Source organism: Somniosus microcephalus, chromosome 13 (assembly GCF_052327205.1).
Source record: "Somniosus microcephalus isolate GS21.2 chromosome 13, FLI_Smic_1.0, whole genome shotgun sequence".
Lineage (NCBI taxonomy): Eukaryota > Metazoa > Chordata > Chondrichthyes > Squaliformes > Somniosidae > Somniosus > Somniosus microcephalus.
The window spans coordinates 173,105,889-173,130,695 of NC_140999.1; the positions used below are offsets into that span (position 1 = coordinate 173,105,889).

The 24,807-nt window shown below is 45.1% G+C and overlaps 1 protein-coding gene across 3 annotated transcripts in view; it reads left to right on the plus strand.

Annotated features, from left to right (window-relative positions):
* LOC147108778 (proto-oncogene tyrosine-protein kinase Src-like) overlaps positions 1-24,807 on the plus strand; it is a 215,279-nt gene that overhangs the window by 162,090 nt on the left and 28,382 nt on the right. For all 3 annotated transcript variants that reach the window (XM_086005604.1, XM_086005605.1, XM_086005606.1), the window contains 3 exons: positions 15,320-15,469; positions 17,972-18,127; positions 21,572-21,751. In XM_086005604.1, coding sequence (XP_085861730.1) covers positions 15,320-15,469; positions 17,972-18,127; positions 21,572-21,751 — 486 coding nt within the window. The remainder of the gene's footprint in view (positions 1-15,319; positions 15,470-17,971; positions 18,128-21,571; positions 21,752-24,807) is intronic.

Sequence of the window (24,807 nt, forward strand, 5' to 3'; positions counted from 1 at the left end):
AGGCCTTACCCACTCAGGGAATACCGGCAGCAGGTGTCCTATCTCACCATGACTGCCGCGCATTGTGTTAAGAGGCTGCGCTTCAGAAGGGAGGTGGTTGCAGAGATCTGCCAGCTGCTTCACAGAGATCTGCGTCCACAGCTGATGTGCAGGACGTCTCTGTCGGTGGAAGTGAAGGTCACGGTGGCTCTGAACTTTTATGCAAACGGCTCCTTCCAAGCCGCTGCTGGGGACATAGCGAACATCTCCCAGTTCGCCGTGCATCGTTGCATCCGGCAGGTCACCGATGCCCTTTTCGCAAGGAGACACTAATTCATCTCCTTCCCCATGACCCTAGAGAGGCAGGAGCAGCATGCAGTCGGATTTGCCAGGACCGCCGACTTCCCCATGGTGCAGGGCGCCATTGACTGCACGCATGTGGCTATGCGGGCACCTATCGACAATGCCGAGGATTACCGCAACCGGAAGGGCTACCATTCCCTCAATGTACAGCTGGTGTGTGACCACAGGCAGCGCATCCTAGCTGTCAATGCCCGCTTTCCAGGAAGCAGCCACGATGCATTTATCCTGCGCCAGACTACTGTGGCTGACATGTTCCAGGCACAGCCTCCACCAAGGGGATGGCTTATTGGGGACAAGGGCTACCCTTTGTGTACATGGCTCATGACCCCGCTCCGCGCGCCCAGGACCCCTGCGGAGGAGGCATACAACAAAAGCCATCAAGCCACAAGGAACATCATAGAGCAAACGATTGGCGTCCTCAAGCAACGGTTCCGCTGCCTGGATCGTTCCGGCGGATCTCTACAGTATTCGCCGGATAGAGTCTCCCAGTTCGTCGTCGTTTGCTGCATGCTGCACAACCTGGCTATCCGCAGGACTCAGGCACTGCCACCTCGCGTTGGACCACCACCTCAGGAGGACGAGCAGGAGGACCATGAGGAGGAGGAGGAGGAGGAGGAGTACCAGCCCAGGAGGGAGCCACAAGGTCCAAGGGCCGTCCGCCGGCGGCTTATTGAACAACACTTCTAGGCCCCCTGTCAGGGAATGGCTTGTGGCAATGAACGCACCTGAATGCAGCCGCTCCGCAAGCCCTCAGCCGGTTAACGCAACAACCACTTGAAACATGACACCTGGACAAGCTGAATAAATAAAAAGCTTTATTTAACAAACTCAGGGCCCTTCCCACATGAAACAGAAAAACAGACAAGACCCCCAAAAAACAGTCAAAAACATATCTCACTCCCACAACCTGGGGAGGAATAACAAAAATTGTCCTTCCAATTGGCCTTCATCCTCGGCCTTACCAAAATAAGCCCCCCCCCTCCAGAACACAAACACCCCCATATAAAAAAACATTTGCCTTCATCTTCGGCCTTACCAAAATAAGCCCCCCCCCTCCAGAACACAAACACCCCCATATAAAAAAAACAGTTGGCAACACACTCTACTTGGTGTGCCGAGAGGGTGAGTCCTTGTGCAGGCTTCTCCGGCCCCTGCCCGACCTGTTGCTCCGCCTCAACCTGGGCCCTGTGGGTGTTGCAAGGCTGGGGGAAGGCTCCTGAGGGGCACAATGCGTGACGGCAGATGCCCTTGGGGGTCGGCTTAGACGAGGTCCGGCCCTGGAGGGGCCGGCTGCTGACTGCTGCAGCTGTGGCTGGCCAGCATCAGTCTCTCCAGCAGCTCGTCGCACCTTGGCTGGGGGAGTGGCAGTGGCAGCTGCAGCAATGGGGGCAAGCTGGCTGATGCCAGGTGCTCGCTGGTCGCCAGAGACACTGGCACTCGGCCGGCCTGGCACTGCAGCAAGCGCAGCAATCTGGTGAAGGCCAGACCGCTGTGCTGCAGCAGGGCGGCGGGTGCCCTGGCGATGCTTCCGTGACACAGCGAGTGTGGCAGAAGTGAGTGCGCGAACTGCCCTGGTCTGTGCCCGCATCAGATCAGCCAGTGTCTGGACGGCACCACTCAAGAACTCGCGACTCGCGTCCTGTGCTGCCGCGAGTTGGTCGACACCCCTGGCCTGTGCTGCCGCGAGTTGCTCGACACCCCTGGCCTGTGCTGCCGTGAGTTGCTCGACACCCCTGGCCTGTGAGTCCCCGAAATTGGCCACACTATGAGCCAGGGACTCAATGGCCTGAGGCAACTGTCCCACAACCCCCATGAACTCGTTGTGGCGCCGCTCCGAGGCCACGGACATTTCATCAAGGAGGCGCACCTCCTGGGCGAGGACCGTCTCCGGACTGGAGGGCGGACTCTCCCTCTGGGGAGAAGGCCGCCGAGCTGCCCGACCCTTCCCGCGTGCCTGGACGCCATTGGGCCCAGCAACTGCCCTCCCCTGCAACACTTCCCCCCTCTGGGGAGAAGGCAGCCATGCTGCCCGACCCTTCCCGCGTGCCTGGACGCCACTGGGCCCAGCAGCTGCCCTCCCCTGCAACACTTCCCCCCTCTGGGGAGAAGGCAACCATGCTGCCCGACCCTTCCCGCGTGCCTGGACGCCACTGGGCCCAGGAGCTACACCCCCCTGCAACACTTCCCCCTGGCTCTCCTCCAGGCAAGACGTGTCCCCTCCATTGCCATCCCCTGGCGCGGATGAGGGTTCCCCCGATGTGCCGCCTTCCTCTTGGTCCTCGTCGTCCTCCTCTTCCGAGGGACTGGCACTCTCAGCTTCAGGGACCTCCTCCTCACCAGCTGAAAGCAGGAAGGCACAAGAGTAGCTTTAGAGTGAGGACAGGGCGTCAGCGAGGGAGGCATGAGTAGTGCCATTATGCGCATTGGTGGGACAGTGGCAAAGGATGTAGATCTGAAGCGCAAGGGGAACCAGAGAGGTCCAAACGGTCATGTCCTTACCATTGGGTCCCAGCACAGGGTCGGCATCTCCAATAGCAACGGGGCCAGTCACCCGGCCATGCACGAGTCGAGCCACGCTCTCCTCCAGCTGACTGAGCTGCTGGAACTGGGGACGGCCTCCCCCGGTGACAGTCTGGCTCTTCAAATTCCGCGCCAGCTTGGCCTGCAAGAGAAAGGACGGCCTCTAAGTACAGTGTGGTGCCCTGTTGTTGTGTGCACTGCCTCCCATGGTTGAATAGCTTGGCCAGTGTGTTAAGTGCAGAGAGTGCTATTGATGATCATGCCAGTGCCATAGCTGCGGGAGGAGGGCTGGCCATTAGGCCTTTGAGGTCCCTTTGCCCATAATGTGAGGTGCACATGCAAGGATGAGGAGGACACTGGAAAGGGTACTCACCCTGACCAACCGACTGAGGTCGTTGAACTTCTTGCGGCATTGGTCACCAGTCCTGGGGACATCGCTGTTGGCTGACACCCTCAGGGCGATTTCCCTCCAGGCTCTCCTGTACTGCCTCCTGGGAGCCTTCTTGCCACTGTCCGGGCACAAGATCTCTCTGTTCTTTTCCAACCCCCTAAGCAGCACCCTCAAAGCATGCTCTGAGAAGCGCTGCGCTCGTTCACGGGCCTTCTGCATGGCTTCAGGCGCTATTTGGGTCCACCAGCAGTGTTCAGGCCTAGCTGCAAGGCTCCACTATCCAGGGCGTGGCTGCAGACAAAGTCGACCCTTCCCCCTTTAAGAGCTGGCCGGCGTCAGGGTGTCTGCTGTCAATCAAAACATGACCGCACCTGCGCTGCGCCCGGCCTCGGCGTTATCAGTCCGCACCGCCGGCTTAGCGCCTAAAGATAGGAGTGCAACGCCAGTTTCAGCGCTCGCCCAAACTCCTTGGCCAAAGCTACTGAATTTCGGCGAAGTGGCCTCCACTTTCCGGCGGGCGCTAACTTTAGCGCCCGCCCGACTTTACCGCCCCAAAAGTGGCTATACTGAATTTCTAGGCCTCAATGTTTTGAATTTAAATGCTCAGTCTCACTTTCAAATCCATCCAAAAACTCAGCCCAGCCTATCTCTGCAACATCCTTCAGCTTTGTATCCTGCCCCATGCTCTGGTCCTCCAACTATGGCCTTTTGTGCATCCTGTCCTCTCTACGCTCCACAATTTGGTGTAAGAGTCTTCAACAGCATGGGTCCTACCCTCTGGAATTCCCTCCTTAAACTCATCGACCTCTCTCCTCTCTACCTTTAAAACCTTCTCAATGCACACATTTTTTGGCTAAGTCTTGCTATCATTTCTTCTAACTCTCCCAACATGACTTGATGGCATTGTTTTAACTATTTTATTTATTTTCCCCCACAAAGTACTTTGGGATGTTTTTGTTAAAGGTGCTATATAAAAACCAGCTCTTCTTGTTCCTATTCCTCCATCTACTACTCTTCTTCCTCCTCTGCAAATTCAGTGCCTGTCTGGAAACATCTGTAATCAGTGTTCAGGGCTGGGACTGTGATCGGTCGGTGTGTTGTGTTAATGGGATATTTTCAGAGAGCCATCTATCAAGGAATGTGACTCCACTTGGCAAAGCAATTCGCAGCCAAAGATCAAGCACCAATTTCCCGCGAATATTGTTGAAAATAAATGATTCACTTGCAATGCAACTTCCAAACTCTAGCCACCCCTTTGTTGTTACTCTGCTACTTCTAAACTCTAGCTACCCCTGCCCAAGTGCTGCCAGACCCCAGATGCCACTCTTGAGTGCTGCCAGCAGGGGCAGATTAAACCAAGGGCCAATGGAAGCCATGCCCAGGAGCCCCAGCCCCAAAAGTCAGACATTAGATTCCACATTTTTTTTTGTCCTCAGTTCCCAGCCCCATGACCTAGTTTCTTTCTGAAAGTCTTATATTATGTGTTGTTTCTAGCTGAATATAATGCTATATACAGGAAACTTTCTGATATCCGGCACTGACGGGACCGAGCTGGTGCTGTAACATCAAAAGTGCCGGACATACCAGAGTTAATGTTTAAACATACAGAACTGAGAAGCTCCGTGTGAATCAACAAAACCCGTTGCTTAGCAACAGCTTCAAAACAATCAGCTGCAGCTGCAAGCATCTGTAGCTGAAGCTATTGCTACAGCTACAGACCTTGCAGTGCTTGACTGGGGAAAAAAAAGCAACGAGAACTAAAAAAACATATAGAAAACGGCTCCTGATTTTTGCCGTTAGATCGAGTATTCCGGACATATAACCTCCGGATAAACCAAAGTTTCCTGTACTGTATATGACCTACTGCGGCATTGTTTATGGTGAATGAGAGAATACGCTGCTTTGCCATGTGCATGATCATGTGAACAGTCCTCCTGTGCTGGATTTCATTGGGTCACCTGCAATAATGTGGAAGGTAAATTTAAACTAAAAACCTGTTTAAGATTACTGAGGTGAAAACAAGCTTTGTTTGTTGAGGCACTTCAGGAGTTGATACTATATATTAGTAAAAGTATAATCACTTTAAGTGTTTGTAAAGAGTTCAGCGCAGGTTTAGCCAGCACAAAGATTGGATGCTTGGAGGAGAGCTTCGAGGGGGAAGGAGGAATGTGTGCAAGTGAGGGAGGTCTGAGGTCAGGTTGAGGATCAAGATGTGGGGACTGAAGGCCCAAGTGGTAGACATGAGGCTCGACCACTCCTAAGAAAGATATGAAACCGAGGTGCGAGAGGGCACCAATGCCAGTCTAGTTGTCAGACATTCGGTAGGCTGAAACACAAGGCCTGAGGCCAGTCCACTACTATTGAGGAAATAAAATGGAACAGGTAGGCCATGACTTGAATTCGGAACTGGATATCAGCAAACAGGTCAGGTGGGTAGGGAGTTGTACTGAAGGGATAGTTACTAGTCCTAGCCCCTTTAGGGCTACCCAGGATCAGGCGTATTTCTCAGACGTTCACTTTCAACTAAAGTTTGAGGTAGCTGAATCCTAAAGACGCTTAATTGGGTCTAAAGGTCCGGGCTATCTCTCCCTAAAGGAAAGGAACAACCCGAGAATGTTACCGTCCTCCAGATAGCGCTTTTAATAAGTTTAGCTAGACTGTAACGTCCCGAATATTATGAGGGTCCAGAAAACTCCCTCAGAATTCTGCAACTCCTCACCAAAGAGTGTACAGAGATTGAGTTCACGAGTTTTTGATACAGAAGTCTTATGTGAGATAATTCTAAAAATATATAGATTTATTAAAGAACCGACATGCAATTTACAGTTGGTGAATCAGTCACTCGCAACTTTGGTGAATCAGTCACTCGCAACTTTAACAGTTCTAAAAAGAGAAAACATACTATCTTTTTAACAGAGAATCTTACTTTTAAATCTTAACTTTGCTACAGTATTACAGTTATTAAAGTTCTCTTATACAGGTTATCCACCAATATCAAATACTTTTGATCCCTAAGATACAAAGAATGGTAGACTACAGAGCCGCCTCTGAAGCCGAGAATCGCTTTGCCCGATTAAAGCGAGTCTGATATCCTATTTGAGAGTTCAATATTTATACCCTTTTCCAGTGGTATTTCCTTTAAGGTTTTCTGCTGATGCAAGTTAATTATCCCTAGTCATATTTCTGCCGACCTCTGCAACTCTTACTGCCACATCAGCCAGAATCTTTTCTCATCTCCAGGTGTTCTGGGTTGACCATATAAAAATGGTGTGACGGCAGGTGTTCCTTACTTTATGTCATCTTTACGAGGGCAGATGTTCCTTATCTTATGTGCCATCTTTACGAAATTTATATTAGAGCACCTTATCCAGGGCGAATCATTGTTTTGTTCCCAAAAGGTCAGCTTGTCGGAGCCATTCACCTTCTATTTCAATAAGGTTATTTATTCAGGGTCAACAACTGTTTTATCTCAATAGCCAGAATGCTTTCATAGCTATTTCATAGTTAGGTTTCTAAATTTCCAAACCCAGTTTGTCATGTTTTAATAGGGCCAGAATTCTTTCATAAGATAGTGTATTTTTCTGAATAGGTTATATGGCTTATTCCTTCACAGTGCCTGTCCCAAAGATTATATAAAAAGCATCTGAAATTCAGCAAAAATGGTAGGTACCTGAGTGACTCACAGAACAGTGCTATCTAGTGGTTGGAGGTCTGTAAATACAGTAGGACAGGTAAACCTTGAACATAGGTTCTTCATATTCTAAAATGTTGCCATAAGAGTTTACCTTTATAATTGTTGTCGTACCAAGTTTGACTCAAAAATAGAAGTAACATTAATGTGGAGAAAAGGGCATGCCATTTAATATGTTGTAGATATATGTATGTTATATAAAGCATTACATGGTAGAATACTCAGCATTTTGTATCACTTACGGTGACCAAAGCAGTAGGACACCTATTCCTTTTTAATAACCCATACGCAAGTCCGTATAATTCTTAGATTTCTCAAAGGTGTTCTCACTGATGCAGCATGTTGATTTTTAGACTAAGTTAGTTCAGTCTACAAAGCAATATAGCATGAAATTTAGTGTTTCAGGCCTTGACTGTCTTGAAGAATGCACAGGTCTTTGAACCAACTGTGAAGTCAATTTGTATGCAAGTCAAATCCCAGTATGAATCAAAAGTTTATCCAAGTCCCAGTTTGTTTTATGGTGCTGTGTGGTAGGTCCTCTTGTATGCAAGTCATGTCTGTCCATAAATTTCCTTCAGTCTTGCATGGGCATTATTGATGGGCCTTAACGTTTCTGCACCTAGGGTGGATATTTTTTTGAAGAATGTCGGAACGTTCCAGGCAGAATTACCTGAGTTAAATATTTAGTTTTCTGTGGTCATATGGTCACAGGATCAGACTATTTCCCAGCTCCTCAGATGTCCCTGTTCTTCTCCCCATGCTGCAGTGCTGTGCAGTGAACACTTGAAACGTGGCACTGTCAGGACTGTGATACAAACCGATGTTTATCAATTTTCTTCCCCTTGTCTTCTCTTCTCCCTGAGTCAATGAATCGAACTGGGATATAGTTCTACAGTTGCGAAAAACTCTCCAGTATCTGATCTAAGTGGCCACTGTTCACGTGCGAACCTAGACGGTGAATGTTGGCAGGCCATGGGGGGGTGGGGGTGGATCACAGCCTAAACTCAGTAACAACCTGATCTGATGCCACAGGTGCGCATTTCCAGCATCAGCCACTCAGTGGTGATCGGCTGATTTGTTTGCCCCTCCCTAGCCCAATTGTACCCCCTCTGCTTTCCCAGCTTTGATCAGTTATCGCAGCGCACTCTAGGGATCGAACCTTGGCTCTTTCTCCTCTGTATGGCTCAGTACCACAGTGACATTAAGCTATTGGGAGGGGGGAGTTAACTTAATCCATCTGACTACTGAATATGATTCCAGTTCACAATAATCTCACACTATATATACTATTTTTGTTCTAAAACAATTGATAATACCGAGCTGTATGTTGATTGCAATTAGCACAGCAAAATTGGTCTCAAATCGATAATGGGTAAGGCTAGTAGGATACATTAAGTACCATTGTACTTTTAAAATTTTCTTGCCAATACAAACCTACAATTCACTAAGCTGCACACTGATCATCGACCGATGTCTTCAAACTGACTTTGAATATTCAAATAGATTGTATTTAGCAAAGCCAGTAGCATACATGCCAACCTAGAAAATCTGTAAAATCTGACCAACAGCTTCAAGAGCAGCTAACACAGCCCTCCTCTCCCCCCGTCCACCCCCCCCTTAAAGAAAAATGTCCTCAAGAGCAGCTCTGATGTGCAAAAGCAAATAGTTACACTGACTTTGGGCCACATACAGATATTCAACCATTTTTGGCCCCCAAAACATAAATCCTTTACCCCTCGGCTGCCAAATAGTACCCAGCCAGCAGAGACCATGGGCTGGATTTTCATTGAGGAGGCGGGACTACAGCATTCGGGGTTGCAGTCCCGCCTCCATCGAGTTCTAGCCAACCCACGTGATTTTGACTTGATTGACCTTGTTGAGCCCGCCCAGCGGGCTCAGCAGGCCAATTAAGGGCCACCCAGCAACAGGTGACGTCACAGACTGATATTTCATCTGTCAAGAGATTTTGACAGATGAAATATCAGCGTTTGACAGCTGTTTGAAGCTGTCAAACATTGACAATCTGTACTCTAAGTTAATTCCTTCCTCTCAGGATGAGTTAGAGATCTCCCCTGAACAAAAAGCTCTGTGCTGCAATTTTTGACAGCTCGCGGCCATTCTGCTTTTTGTGCCGGTGAGATGAGGGACTCCCGAGACCTGAAGGAAGGAAGGCTGTAAAGGTAAGTACAGCAGAGAGTTGGGATAAATGGTTCATTCTCAGACTGGCAACCAGTAACTAGTGGTGTTCTGCAGGGGTCAGTGCTGGGTCCCCAACTCTTTACAATCTATATTAACGATTTGGAGGAGGGGACCGAGTGTAACATATCAAAGTTTGCAGATGATACTAAGATGGGAGGGAAAGTAGTGAGTGAGGAGGACATAAAAAACCTGCAAGGGGACATCGACAGGCTAAGTAAGTGGGCAGCGATTTGGCAGATGGAATACAATACTGGAAAGTGTGAGGTTATGCACTTTGGCAGGAAAAATCGTAGAGCAAGTTATTATCTTAATGGCAAGAAACTGGAAAGTACTGAAGTACAAAGGGATCTGGGGGTCCTGGTGCACGAAACTCAAAAGGTTAGTATGCAGGTGCAGCAAGTGATTAAGAAGGCCAATGGAATGTTGGCTTTCATTGCTAGGGGGATAGAATATAAAAATAGGGAGGTATTGCTTCAGTTGTACAAGGTATTGGTGAGGCCGCACCTGGAATACTGCGTACAGTTTTGGTGTCCATACTTAAGAAAGGACATACTTGCTCTCGAGTCAGTACAAAGAAGGTTCACTCAGTTAATCCCGGAGATGAGGGGATGGACATATGAGGAGAGGTTGAGTAGATTGGGACTCTACTCATTGGAGTTCAGAAGAATGAGAGGCGATCTTATTGAAACATATAAGATTGTGAAGGGGTCGGATCGGGTGGATGCGGGGAAGATGTTCCCGATGATGGGTGAAACTAGAACTAGGGGGCATAGTCTTAGAATAAGGGGCTGCTCTTTCAAAACTGAGATGAGGAGGAACTACTTCACTCAGAGGGTGGTAGGTCCATGGAATATGCTGCCCCAAAAAGCTGTAGAAGCTACATCATTACATAAATTTAAAACAGAAATAGACAGTTTCCTAGAAGTAAAGGGAATTAAGGGTTACGGGGAGCGGGCAGGAATTTGGACATGAGTCTAGGTTCGGATCGGTCATGGCCCTGTGGGTAGCGGAGCGGGCCCAGGGGCCGTGTAGCCTGATCATGCTCCTATTTCGTGTGTCTAATTCTGTTAGATTCAGGAGATGGTTCTGTGATAGTGGATTGGCGGTTAGGATCAGATCAGCCATGATCTTATTGAATGGCGGAGCAGGCTCGAGGGGCCGATTGGCCTACTCCTGCTCCTATTTCTTATGTTCTTATGTTCTTATGTAAGTAAAACTTCTTTAAACACACCAAACACACTTACCTCTGCACTCATGCACCCATCACTCACCTGAACACTGGACATCTTGACCCCTCCAAGCCCTTCAGCCCGACGGCCCGCCTCGCTAAATTGGCGTGGTTTGGAGCTGTCGGGAATCCCACACTTCACCATTGAAAATAGGGATTAGGCTAAAAACTGCCTGTTAACTACCTGTTAACAGGCAGTTAATTGGCACTAATCCCCTTCCCGCCTCGGGGAGGCGGGTCCCAGCACAGGTCGGGTATCCGCCTCCTTTGAAACTGGCATGGAGGCGGGTTGGGGGCGGGATGGGTTCATGCCCCCCAATTTCAAGATTTTAACCCCTCACACGCCTCCAATCCCACCTCCACGGATCAATGAAAATCCTGCCCCATGTATTTCCCAACTGATTCTCTAATCAGCAGATTTCTGTGTGAATGGTGACAACTTGCGTGCAAAGTTTCACACATTAAAACTTTGGGGCATTCTTGGGCAGTGTCGACAAAATGTGCCTTAGGCTGCAGAAAGCTGTTTTCCTAGCACTACTGCTGGTACCCTAACAGGGCTGAAGAAACACATAAACCACTGATGGTTGGCAATTTATGTGATACAGTCTTAAAGCTGAATTTTGCCTTGTGTTTTGATGGTGAAGAAGGGCCTGCAACAAGGGCCTTAATGATTCATTTCACTCAATTTTTTTTTGGTTTGGCATAATGCAGAACTTAATTCATGTAAATATTGATGGAATATCCATGGAGATGTTTTTGTATGTACAGTCTTATGGATTTCATTGTTTTAGTTAGAACTTCCTATACATATACTATTTTGTGGTGGTATTAGGAAAATGGCCCATAGTTGCAAGTTAAAACCTCAAATGCAATAAGGTTTCTTTCTTTTGCAGCCAAAAAAAATCAAAAGGTTTCAATTAATTTCAGGGGCTCTTCCCAGCTATGTTTGACTGCTCGATTTAATAGAACCATAGAAAGTTACAGCACAGCAGGAGTCCATTCAGTCCATCGTGTTGCTGTCAATTATTTGCTAGAGCAATCCAGATCTAATCCCAATCTCTCCCCAGAGCCTTGTGTCTTTCTCCGCTTCAAATGTTTATCCAATTTTCTCTTAAAAGCTACAATTGTCTCTGCCTCAACCATTCCTTGCGGCAAATCATTCCATGCTCCAGCAGTTTTCTGAGTTCTCCTAATCGCTCTCAAATATCCATGTTGTAAGTCATATACAATTCAATATTATCAATTCTTTTAGGGGAAGAATTAAAATGAGTTCAGTTGAGATTGTTATGCATTGAAATTTTGTGCAGTCATTTTCGATTGTCAATTAGGTATGTTCATTTAACATCCTCCCCCCCCCCCCTAACTCAGTTGCACTGCCAGTGTGGTGTCAAGCCATAAGGACCAAGAAGGCCCCCAGTTCAGTAACTGGACTGTGCTGAGACAACTGATCTACAATTGGGTCAGGGAGACAAAACAAATCAGCCAGGGTTTTTACTCCTGATCACTGTCCAGTGACCTATGCTGGAGATATGCCTATGTCGGCATCTGATGAGGACATGAATAGCTGTGATGCGTTCCATGTAAAATGGCTCATTAACATACACTGTCAAGGCTCACCGTTAAAGAGTGGTCACTTGGGTGAAAAGTGGATTAATGATCGTGGTCAATATATTTTAATGACTTTCCTTGTTAAAATTCAATGTCTGCAACCTGATTTTATCCATAAACATGGACACTCCCTGAAGGAGCTGCTTGTTCACATAAAACTCGATGGTAGGCAGGTACGTCTTGGGGAAGTGGTTTGGGGGTTTATTTCCAGATTTCTTTTTGAAATACTAATTTAGAACACTTAGTGGTTTAAGGTACTGCTCAATTTGGCATTCAGCTGTACAGATCAGGTAGCTACAAAGTTCTGTCCCTAATCTGTCCCCCATTACCTGATCTAAGCCAGTTAGTGGTACAGATGCTGCACTTGCCTTTAGCTGGAGTGGCAGCAGGGACACTACAATTGGAATAGGGTTAGTGCGGTAAGAAATCAGTTAGGGTTCTGCTCTTGCTTGCTGTCTAGTGACCTTTGTTGGAAAGGGCATTTGTGTGGACGTTGGGTGAGAAGATAATTCAGCCTGCCTGTGAGGTTACTCTTCCCTCAGTTGAATAGCACGCTGACACTCATTATCTAGGCTTACACATAAAGAATAGCCACTTGACTGGGGTACCTATAGGGCACTGGCACCGATGGACCTGCACCCAGCAACATGTTGATGCCTTCAAGAGAAGAGGGGAAATATTTAAATGAAGCTTAAACTTTTTGTACGTAATGCCACAAGTCATCTTTATCTGTGCAGCTTTGAGGTGTTTCCCAAACCTCTAGACATTACAGAATCCTGCAGCTCCAATCTCAAAGCTTTTTCTAATTGGTTTTCCCAGTGGAGCCCTGCACATGATGAAATATTGAGCATAGAGAAATAGAAAGCTTAGACAATTTTGCTAGAGAACATTTGAAAGGAAGCCTTTCTCCCAGTCCTTTTTATATTAAAAAATCCAACATCCATGGATTGACAACAGCTGCAAACGTACTGAAAGAATGTCTGGAATCACAAACATGGTATGCTAAAAGCCTTGTGCTATCAGGAATTTTGGCTTGAGAATTGGATTCTGCACTGATCCCGGGAAAGCTACCAACAGGACGACATAAAAGATGACGGCAGACAGATACAGTCTCTGGTCATTTTTATTCTAGCTCTAATTTAATGCCCTTGAAAACAGCTTCTTTGTAAGTACACGCTGCATTGAAAATGCTGCTTTTTAAGCAGAATATTGTTCAACGTAACAATGAGCTGCCATCTTTGGTAATACTCACAATTCCATTATGTCTCCTTGTAAACTGCATACTCCTGGTAATGCAGAGCTTTTTAAATTAATGAACAATTTAGAGACGGGCATATTCTGCCTGCTGAGTTAGAGGTGAGGAAACATGACTGGGAATATAATTTGTTGATGGCATTTGGAAAACCATAAAAGAAAATGTCCAACATTGTGCTTGCAGGAAGCTTCAGGTGATAAACAGAAAAATCTGTACAGGTAAGTTAATCTGGAATTTGGATCAATGATGCAAGCAGGGACATGCTGGAAATGATCTAAATATATAATTACAGTCCCCAACCAGTTATATTCAGCAAAATCAGCTTTAATAAGTGTGTCATGCTCTCAGTTCTAATGTTTCATTGCAAGCTGGCATGAAATGGATTTCAGTGAGACAGAGCAGGTGGGTTGTTGGGTTGTCTGAGCAAAGCTGAAGATTTTATTTTCGAAGCTACTTGACACTTAGTGCATGGGGTTTCTGGTTACCTTGTGCAAGTAATTTTTTCATTCACCAACAACAGTTTGTGAACCCTGGGACCTAAACATAAGGGCTCGGATTTTGCAGTGGGTAATGACAATGAAACTGTCGCCGTTTGTCGTTATTACCCCTCAGAAACTGACCGCAACTTCAGGATTTAGCGCACGCGCATCTAAACGAGGAAATCCTGAAGTTGTGTTCAGTCATTTACTGCTCCAACACAGGATGCACTGTGGACCCCCCCCCCCCCCACCCCGTACCCACTTGAGCTTTTCCATGGTAATATCGCTGATAAATACTCCGTTAAATGTTAAGCCTTGTTGGAATAGGAGTAATTGGGCTTTTAACAGCTAAATAACCGTTGTGGCCCTGAAAAACTAATTTTTATATTTGTGGAGTGTCAAATTTCTCCATTATGATAAAAATTACAATTTTTTTAAAACTTTAATCATTTTTTTTTAAAGTTAGTTCATGATATTTCAGCTTCTACCTTATCTCCATGTAAAAGCCCCAATCTTTATTTCACTCTCTGTAACATTTTTAAAAAGTCCGGATAAAAGCTGCTTATCATTTCCTGTTTTGCTGTCTGTGAGAATTCTTCAATGTGATTGGCTACTTATACAGCTTGTTGACGTCACTGCAGCTCTTCACTGGGAATTCCCATTACAGAGTGCTACAATCAATTGCACGTCGAGAAAGTCATGCTTCTCGCCATAGAGATCGCGAGATCTCTGTGGGCAGCTTTCTTCGAGGCCAGCGGCGAGCGCCTTTGCCTCGCTGCTGACCGCTAATTACGGGCAAAGGCATAGATGAGGAATTCATCATTGGGATGGGGGAAGAGCTACAACAGGCAACAAAGCATCAGGTATAGAGAGAAAGCAAACAATAAAGGAAGGAAAAACTTCCATTTATATAGGTGAAATGACTCAAAGCACTCCGCATAACTTTGAAATGCAGTGACTGTTCCACGTAACAACAATGGAAGATTGGAGGAAGTCATAAATATATAGGCATTTCTTGCAAATTGGCTGGTACCTTTATTTCTCAACATGTTCAAACAGGAAGTTAACTTGCCCCAGGCTAGCTGCTGTGTTGGTCCCTGGCTCTCATAGTGCTACTTGTGTGCAACTGGTGGTGACAGCATGATGTACTCGCAGGATTTCTTTTTAAGACTAGAAGTCTTCCTGAGGGCATTTGGTTTTCCTGAGTCTAGTCAACTCACTGTTGTGTAGTGTCGTTATGACAGTACAAATGCTGATAGTATTTTGGGCATGCGCACTGGCAAAAGTATCCAGGTCAGTCTACATTAACACAGAATAGTCAACCCCCAGTGCAACTGGTTTACAGAAAGACTGCTTGTACTATCCACAACTAAATACAGGAGAGTGGTTCAGTTAACTGACTCTCCGAAGACCTCACCTGTAACATAATATCAGCCTTGGCCTGGCAGAAACCCACTGTATACTATGCAGGGCAAATCAAGATTCAGATAAAATTGGTAGCCACAATAACTTGATGCAAGTGTCTCAATAATATTAAACTGGAAGTGTAGTGTGATATAAAGCTCTTGTATGCTTATAGAGTAATATTTCACTTCCTTTTATCCAGGTGCTTACTGCCTCTCTGTGTCTGACTATGACAATGCAAAAGGACTGAATGTGAAGCACTACAAGATTCGTAAACTGGATAAAGGTGGCTTCTACATTACTTCACGAACACAGTTTGAAAACCTGCAGCAGCTGGTAATCCACTATTCAAGTAAGTTCTAAAGAAATGCCAATGCACAAACATAGTGACGAAGATGTCTTTCCACAATACATTGGCGATTTTGAATGGAATTATTATTTTTACTGTTATAAATCTGTTGCGACTTTTCTTTACACGCCTAGCAGCAGTAGAAATAACATATTGCACCAGTCTGAATATCACTGGGGCACTGTTCATATACTGCACGCCTCACAATGCTGATGCAACAAAACTGCTGACAGCAAAACAGATCCAGAGGCCTGCTTGCTATAGACAACGCCAATACTGCTGTTAAATCGCAGGTACAAAGAACTTCAATAGAATTTCACTTTGAACAACAACTTAGATATTTTCAGTTTTTAATTCATTGTTTGCTTACAGTTTAAAAATCAGTAAAGGGAAATAAGAATTGCTGGTACTACTGCAGGAGTGAAACTCGCAGGAAGCCCACCACCTAGGGTCTCATTACAACCATGAGTGAATCTATATATTCGTTGAGAACACACGCCTGTGAGAGCTGTAGAACAAAGCACATACATCTGTCTAAACTAAACAAAATGAGCCAAGCCACCTACCCATCCTCGGAGAGTATGTGTGGGGAATATCCTCCAAACCTCCCTGAAAAAACCTGCAGTGCTGCTGTCCTGAAAGTAAATCGAAAACTGTGCTCAACAGAAGTTCTTTATGTGCATAAGTAAATACAGTAAAACAACTTGCATTAATACAAGAAAGAAGGAGCTTTTGACTTATAGGATATTCCAGGTGCTTCACATCCTTTGTATTTTTAAGTGTAATCCATGTTCTGCAGGCAAGTATGGCAGCTAATATATGCACAGCCAGATCACACAAACAGCAAATGAGATGAATGACCAGTTAAATCTATTTTTGATGGTTGAGAACTGAATGCTGGCCAGTACACCAGAAATTCCTGCTCTTCTTTGAACAATGCCATTGCATCTTTCCCGTCCACCTGAACAGAGAGAGAGCCGCAGTTTAACATGCTGTCCAAGTTCTTGACCTGAGCCAGGCCATGCAAGGAGGCATTGGGCAGAGTGGGGTGGGAGGAGAAGAAAAAAATTGGATTGATTGCTCTCAATGTGGTGAAATGTGTCTAATGGTGGTTGGTCCAAGAGGACATTGACAGAGGACTGCAAAAAGATTGCCCACCTCTCTGACTCATTGGGAATAAAAGATAAAAGTGAGTATTAAAATTTGAGGGTGCATCCCCTTCACTGGAAAGGAAAATGCATCATCATTTTTTATAAATGATGAGGGTATTTCATAAATTAAATAAGGTACCACTTTGTTGGACGTTTCGAGAGAGGATATAGGAAGGGATAATTTTACCACTGCATTCTTCTGACGGGGAGCTTTGTTCCCCAGGTGCACGTATTGGAAATTTGATGGCACATTGCATAGCGTGCACCCAAATCTCTGATATGTGCTATTGGCAGGTTAGGCTTCCCGCTGGAATGACAAAGTCAGGAAATTCCCCCTACTGTGCTTACGTTTGTCATAGAAGGAATGTTGCTAAAACGAAAGTGTGTAACGGCAGCACATCTCTTGTTTAGAACATTCTATACCCCCAACAATCGAATCTTAAAGATAGTGGGGCATATTTTCCTGCTCCTGCACTGGCTCATGTTGGACCACCTGGGTGCAGTGTATAGAAGAAATCTGGGCATGGGCTTCTCACCACCCGATTTTCCTCTACACACCACATCTAGGCAGTCCAATTATACCCAGGCACAGGAAACAGAAAATCTGCCCTGGTTTCCTTACTTTGTAAGGATGCTTTACTGTAAGTTTGTTAACTTTTGTTTTGCCAAATGAAGGGTGTCCAGGCTGCAGAATGTGGGTGGCATGCAGCCCACGAAGCCCAGGCAGCTTATTTCTATGCGTGCATGCGTTCCAGGCACAGAACATTGCGTGACGCGAGTGTTTACTTGGAATTCTGGTGCTGAGGTCAGCAGGCCCGATTCACGGCCTGCATGATTTTCCTAAATCATGCTAATATTATCTCTGGCACTTTTTGAGTCAGACTGCAAAATGGGGTTTCAGAAAAATGACGCATCCGCAAATCAGACGCAATGACCTCCCAGGCTCAAATTTCCGGTTTGCACCCCCGTTGCATGAAGCTGTGTGCTGGGACCACTAAATCAGAACAATTATCCCTATATTTCTTACTTGCAGGCTTGTCCTGTTTGACTTTCATGAGCCTGGAGGTTTGGGAGGGTCTGTTGCCTTGGGGGATAAATCCTAAAACACAATGCCAAGATCTGTCAGTGAATGCAGCTTGACATATATGGAAATAAATGGGAAACATTGATTTTAAACTTGACATGCGGCCTGTGAAATACCACAGCATATACCTAAGCAGCCCACAAAGATGAAAAGCTTGGCCACTCTTGTGCTAAATGAGGGGAGCCGGGCAAGGTTAGCATAGCACGTGCTGGGCCAAGTGCTTTGAAGGTTAATGAGATGTTTACGCTGGCTTGTGGTCTTTCTTTTCAGAGCACGCCGATGGTTTGTGTCATCGGTTGACAACTGTTTGTCCAACTGTGAAACCACAGACCCAGGGATTAGCTAAAGATGCTTGGGAGATCCCACGGGAATCCTTGAGATTGGAAGTGAAGCTTGGGCAGGGTTGTTTTGGAGAAGTATGGATGGGTAAGTGACCTGACATTCTGTCTGATAATAGAGATGGTGTATGTTACTGTATTGCTGGAAAGATTGCGTTGATGGGGAAATATGAACAACTGCTTCAACCTCATCTCTGTCTCAGTCATAGATTTTAAATAAGTTGCCTTTTAGAATAGTATAATGCCAGTGTCAGCCTGCTTTGCTTACTGTTTTTGTGATTGGATATTCCAATGCTATTACAGTCTAACCCAATGATAGCAGAGATGTAACATGGGTTTAAGAAATTAGATAATATATGCCTCAAAATGTCTGCACATTTTGCAGAGCTTGTCACATTCCCAATAGGGATATTGCTTTGTCTCGCACTGCCCTGAATGTTTCACATCAGCTCTGTCAGCACAAATAAAAAGAAACTGCAAATGCTGGAAATCTGAAATAACAACAGGAAATACAGGAGGTCCATCAGCGTCTGTGAAGAGAGAAGGCGAGTTTCAACAGCACTTTCCAGTTCTGATGAAAGGGTCGACACCCAAAATGTTAACCTGTCCTCGCTGTTTACAGATGATGACTGTACTGTAATGTGTTTCCAACATTTTTGTTTTTTATTTCATCATCGTCGGCCCTTTTTTTGTCAAACAGGTTTTTCTTTTCCTAAATTCATGGTGTCTGTTAAATCCTTAGTTTATTTATGCATTATTAGAAACCATTTTTTTTTTGTGTCGTCACTTGGTAATTAGATTTAGCAAAACATGAAAGCTTCATTTCATGGTGGGTTGTGGGTGGTAAATATGTGATAAATATGTGCAACACATTGTGCAATAACATTGGATCTTTATAAAAGATTGAGCGATGTATAAGAACATTAAAAATTAGGACCAGGAGTAGGCCATATGGTCCCTCGAGCCTGCTCCGCCATTCAATAAGATCATGGCTGATCTTCGACCTTAACTCCACTTTCCTGCCCTATCCCCATATCCCTTAATTCCTCTGGAGTCCAAAAATCTATCCATCTCAGCAACCACGGCACTTTGGGGCAGAGAATTCCACAGGTTCACCACTCTCTGGGTGAAGAAATTCCTCCTCATCTCAGTCCTAAAAGGCTGGCCCCTTATCCTGAGACTGGTTGGGTGATTGGGCAGAAACATGGCAAATGCACTATAATGTGGATAAATGTGAGGTTATCCACTTTGGTGGCAAAAACAGGAAGGCAGATTATTATTTGAATGGCAATAGATTGGGAGAAGGGGAAGTGCAAAGAGACCTAGGTGTTCTTGTGCACCAGTCGCTGAAGGTAAGCATGCAGGTGCAGCAGGCGGTTAAGAAGGCAAATGGTATGTTGGCCTTTGTAGCAAGAGGGTTTGAGTACAAGAACAAGGATGTCTTGCTGCAGTTGTACAGGGCCTTGGTGAGACCGCACCTTGAGTATTGTGTGCAGTTTTGGTCACCTTACCTGAGGAAGGACGTTCTTGCCATGGAGGGAGTGCAGCGAAGATTCACCAGGCTGATACCTGGGATGGCAGGAATGACGTACGAGGAGAGATTGTGTCAATTGGGCTTATACTCACTGGAGTTTAGAAGATTGAGAGGGGATCTCATCGAAACCTATAAAATGCTGTCAGGTCTGGACAGACTAGATGCAGAAAGGATGTTTCTGATGGCCGGGGAGTCTAGAACCAGGGGTCATAGTCTAAGGATAAGGGGTAGCCATTTAGGACAGAGATGAGGAGGAATTTCTTCACCCAGAGAGTGGTGAACCTGTGGAATTCTCTGCCACAGAGGGCGGTGGAGGCCAGTTCATTAAATATATTCAAGAAAGAGTTGGATTTATTTCTTAAGGCTAAAGGGATCAAGGGATATGGGGAGAAGGCAGGGACAGGGTACTGAATTTGGATGATCAGCCATGATCTCATTGAATGGCGGAGCAGGCTCGAAGGGCCGAATGGCCTACTCCTGCTCCTATCTTCTATGTTTCTATGTTTCTATGACTGTGACCCCTGGCTCTAGACTCTCCAGCCAGGGGAAACAATCTCTCAGCATCTACCCTGTCAATCCCCCGCAGAATCTTATATATGTATAAAGTAGTGTAGTTATAAAAGTGCTGATTTAGTAAATGGATGGATCTGAGCTGAAGTCCTAAAACTGCCTGATAATCCAGTTCTTTGTGCTTTGTCAGTTCTTCACTGGAGCAACAAGTGGAGTCTTGTTGAAACAGCGCACTGTTAGACTTCATTGAGGAGCGGGTGTTGTGAAAACGTATGGTGATTGAAAATCAAAATCCATTTTAAATACATGGGATTCTATGATTTCTTTTTACTGGTGATTTGGGGATCGCATACTATGATTCTGTCCCTGATAAGTTAATGGCCTTGTCATGGTCATTAGATCAGTCACTCAGAATGATTGGGATGAAGTCTCTGGACTATCCCATAATTTGGCTGAAGAAAGCATCGTACCTCTGTTACCTCTAGACTTGACTATTCCAATGCACTCCTGGCTGGCCTCCCACATTCTGCCGTACGTAAACTTGAGGTCATCCAAAAATCGGCTGCCCGTGTCCTAACTCGCACCAAATCCCGTTCACCCATCACTCCTGTGCTCGCTGACCTATATTGGCTCCCGGTTAAGCAATGCCTCGATTTTAAAATTCTCATCCTTGTCACCCCTCCCTATCTCTGTAATCTCCTCCAGCCCCACAACCCCCTGAGATATCTGCGCTCCTCTAATTCTGGCCTCTTGAGCATTCCTGATTTTAATTGCTCAACCATTGGTGGCCATGCCTTCTGTTGCCTAGGCCCTAAGCTCTGGAATTCCTTGCCTAAATCTCTCCGCCTCGCTACCTCTCTTTCCTCCTTTAAGACAGTCCTTAATACCTACCTCTTTGATCAAGCTTTTGGTCATTTCGGTGCCAAATTTTGTTTTAAAACACTTCTGTGAAGCACCTTGGGACGTTTTACTACATTAAAGATGCTACAGGAAACTCTCTTTTAACCGGCACCTCAATAACCGGAAATCTCTGTTCACCGGCAAAATTCAGGAGTAGGTTCAGGTAAGTTTTACTTCATATTAGTGGCTGTGTAACTGGGGTTCGTGCACTTGTTGCTAAGCAACAGGGATGCTTGGTCTGTGGCTGGAGTCCCTGCACATGCTGCTAAGCAACAGGGAAGCCTGGATTTGTTGCTGTGTACGGAGCTCTCGTACCTTTTAACTATATCTCTCTGTAATCCGGACTTTTTGATAAACCAGCACCACGCCGGTCCCGTTGGTGCCGGATAATAAAGAGTTTCCTGTGTATAAATACAAGTTGTTGTTGTTGTTGGGTGCAAGAGGCCCTGGTAAGAACAGGAGTTGCCATACATTACTGTATGGTTTTATGTGCATGGAGAGAGGAGACCAGGGGTGAGGGGGGAAATACAGAGCAGAATTGGTATTTTGTTTGTACCAGCCCTTTACACATGTTATGCTATGTTCTAGGAACTTGGAATGGAACAACAAAGGTAGCAATTAAGACTTTAAAACCTGGTACGATGTCTCCAGAGGCTTTCCTGCAGGAGGCCCAGATCATGAAAAAACTTCGGCATGACAAACTGGTACAACTGTACGCTGTCGTCTCCGAAGAGCCAATCTACATTGTTACCGAGTACATGAGCAAAGGTAATTACATATGGAACCGAACAGGATATTCATCACTAAAGGCTAAACACTGGTGTATTTGTCTTCACTGGAATAAGACCTAGCGTTCTTTAAAAACAATTGTTTGTAAAATAAGTAAATAATGAAGTAAATACGAATGGAGTCTGGGACTAAAATATGAGTTGATTTTCTCCCTCAGAGGAAAAACGCTTCACAATGCTATACTTTTTTTCTGTGAGAAGGTTCATTTTTGCTTGTATAGCGATTCATTGGAAATAGGGCATAAAAAGAGATTTCCTACATGAATTTTAAATGGGTTTTGATACTGTTGCATCTTTGAGTTTATGGTTACCTAGATTTTGGTGCCTTTTGAAATTGTGCTCCCTTTATAGCGGCCAGTAATATTTCGATAAGATGTAATTGGCTCTGGTAAACCACAGCCAATTACGTCTTATCATGTTATTGCCCTAAGATTTTTTAAATATAAATTCTGTATAGGACTAAATAAGATACTGATGGGTAAAATGTGCTTTTATGTTGTTGCATTGCTATTGTATTATATTTTATATTGCGTGTTGTGCTAGTTGCACCAGGTTTCACCTATCTGGTGACAATAGCAAAGTAATCTTAGGAATATAGGTACAGGAGGAGGCCATTGAGCCCCTCGAACCTGTTCCGCCATTCAGTGAGATCATGGCTGATCTGTGACCTAACTCCATATGCCCGCCTTTGGTCCATATCCCTTGATACCTTTGGTTAACAAAAAGCTATCAATCTCCTATTTAAAATTAACAATTGATCTTGCATCAATTGCCGTTTGCGGAAGAGAGTTCCAAACTTCTACCACCCTTTGTGTGTAGAAGTGTTTCCTAATTTCACTCCTGAAAGGTCTGGCTCTAATTTTTAGACTATGCCCCCTGGTCCTAGATTCCCCAACCAGCGGAAATAGTTTCTCTCTATCTACCCTATCTGTTCCCCTTAATATCTTGAAAACTTCGATCAGATCACCCCTTAACCTTCTAAATTCCAGGGAATACAACCCTAATTTGTGTAATCGCATCTTAACCCTTGAAGTTCTTGTCAGATTCACTAAGGCTGGCAGCTGAGGAAAAGTCATTAAAAAAAAAATTATTGTGTTTTCTTTGCTGCACACCTTAGTAAATCCAGCAATTTAACTTGGGATTTGTGACCGATTCGTGTGAGAGCAGTCCACAAGCATCAATGGCACTGGAGCACTATGTAGGGGTACGGAACGTTTTTTCAAACTCTGCACCTTTTTTTGGTTCTCATAGTACCTGGAAAATGTATTTCTGTGTATTAAAAAAAAATTCTAATAATCATTATGGAAATGTGCCATCATAGAAAATCCTTGAAATCCGCTGAATAAACAGATATGGTAATCCTGTTTGGTTTAAAGATTTGCTCTCGGTTCAGTACCCTGAGGAGATGCAAGCCTCTAGCTTCTGTTCCGTTCTGCGCCTCCATGACCAGTAAAGTTCCCCAATTGTCCACTGCGTATGAATATGTAAAGCGGGTTCACTTCAAATAAAGACTAGAGGAGAATTATTGAAAACGAACTGGTTGGCTGAGTGATAAGCCATACATTAAACATGACTTTGCAGGAATCTGATCTCACTGTCGTGTGTTGGATTTGAAACCCTGAGACCACAGTGAGGAGCAAAGGTATTGGAGGGGGAGGTTGTGGAGGGGGGGGCGGTTGCTATGGATGCCAAGGAGTCTCTTGGGTCAATTCCAATTTGACAGAGGGGAGGGGAACAAAAGGTTTTCAGCGCTGGAAGACCTTTTAGCTTGTCCAAATTTGCATGTCTTTTCTTTTATATAGTATCTACAAAGATTCTATGTGAATGAGTTTCTGATAAGTACTGTAAGTGTTCGGGAAGGAACAGGCAGGTTTAAAACTGGTTTTGTATTGGGTTTAATGGGGCCGAGCGTAGCCAGCTCCTGGCATTTGGGTCTGTCATCGCCAGCACCTTAAAGTAAACTTGTCGGTTTTGCTTTGGTCAGTGGTTGGGACATCTTGGTCTGGCGCTGGTGGCCCTAGTACCTCACTGAGCCCAATGTAAAAGCAACTTTAATTGATTGAATTTGTTGAATATACTTTATGAAATATTTCAGTATAAAAATACTGCTACCGTCCTCAGTTGATCTGAAGAAAATTGTTAATATTGATTGCAAAAATAGAAAGCTCATGCATTACTGATGCTTGGGTCTCATGTTGTGGTGAACTGTTAAGATTATATTATAGACTGCTGATGATCACCAATTTAGAAGCCATTGAGCAATGAGGAAGGCAAGAAATTAATCTTCATTTTTCTTGGACTCAAATTATTAAATTGCCTTTTATGTCTTTTGATGCCTGTCTGAAAGATTCTACTTCAAGACTTCTCAGCCTGTCTCAAAAAACATGGGTTTCAACTAGTTATGGAAAAAAATGAAACCGGATTTGATGTTGATTCAGGTTTAGGGGAAAAACCCATGGTTTTACTTTCAAGTTTGATCAAGTATTGTTGTCTGCTACTGATATCTTAACAGGTAAGCTGAATAGCAAGATATGAATACATTGTTTGTCAGAAAAACGGTTTTGTTCTTTTGGCACTGGTGCTAGAACTCTAGAACGACACTCAAGTGTGGACCCACAACCTCCAGGCCTTGCTATCTGCTTTTTACTGCACCCAGTCCCAAATAAACAGTAAGGCCACGATTTTTCCCCTCGATGCGGCTTGGGAGCGGGTCAGCTGCCTTCCGGGTTCCAATCCTGCCCCCAACGACGTCCGACGCACAGACGCAATTTTGCGTCAACTGGCCTTGTTAAACCCGCCCTGCGGGCTTGCCGGCCAATTAGGAGAAAACCGGTATCAGATGACGTCAGTTGATGATGGGTCATCTGCCAGTTTTCTTAAAGGGGCCACGCACAATTGTTTTTGGCAGCTGATTTTTCAGATTTTGACAGCATTGAGGTGCTGCAAACACTGACAATCACTGTACAAAGGTGAGCCCTTGCACCCAGGCTCTTCAGTGACTCCCTCCTTAGGCTAGAACAGATGGTAGCTGCAGGT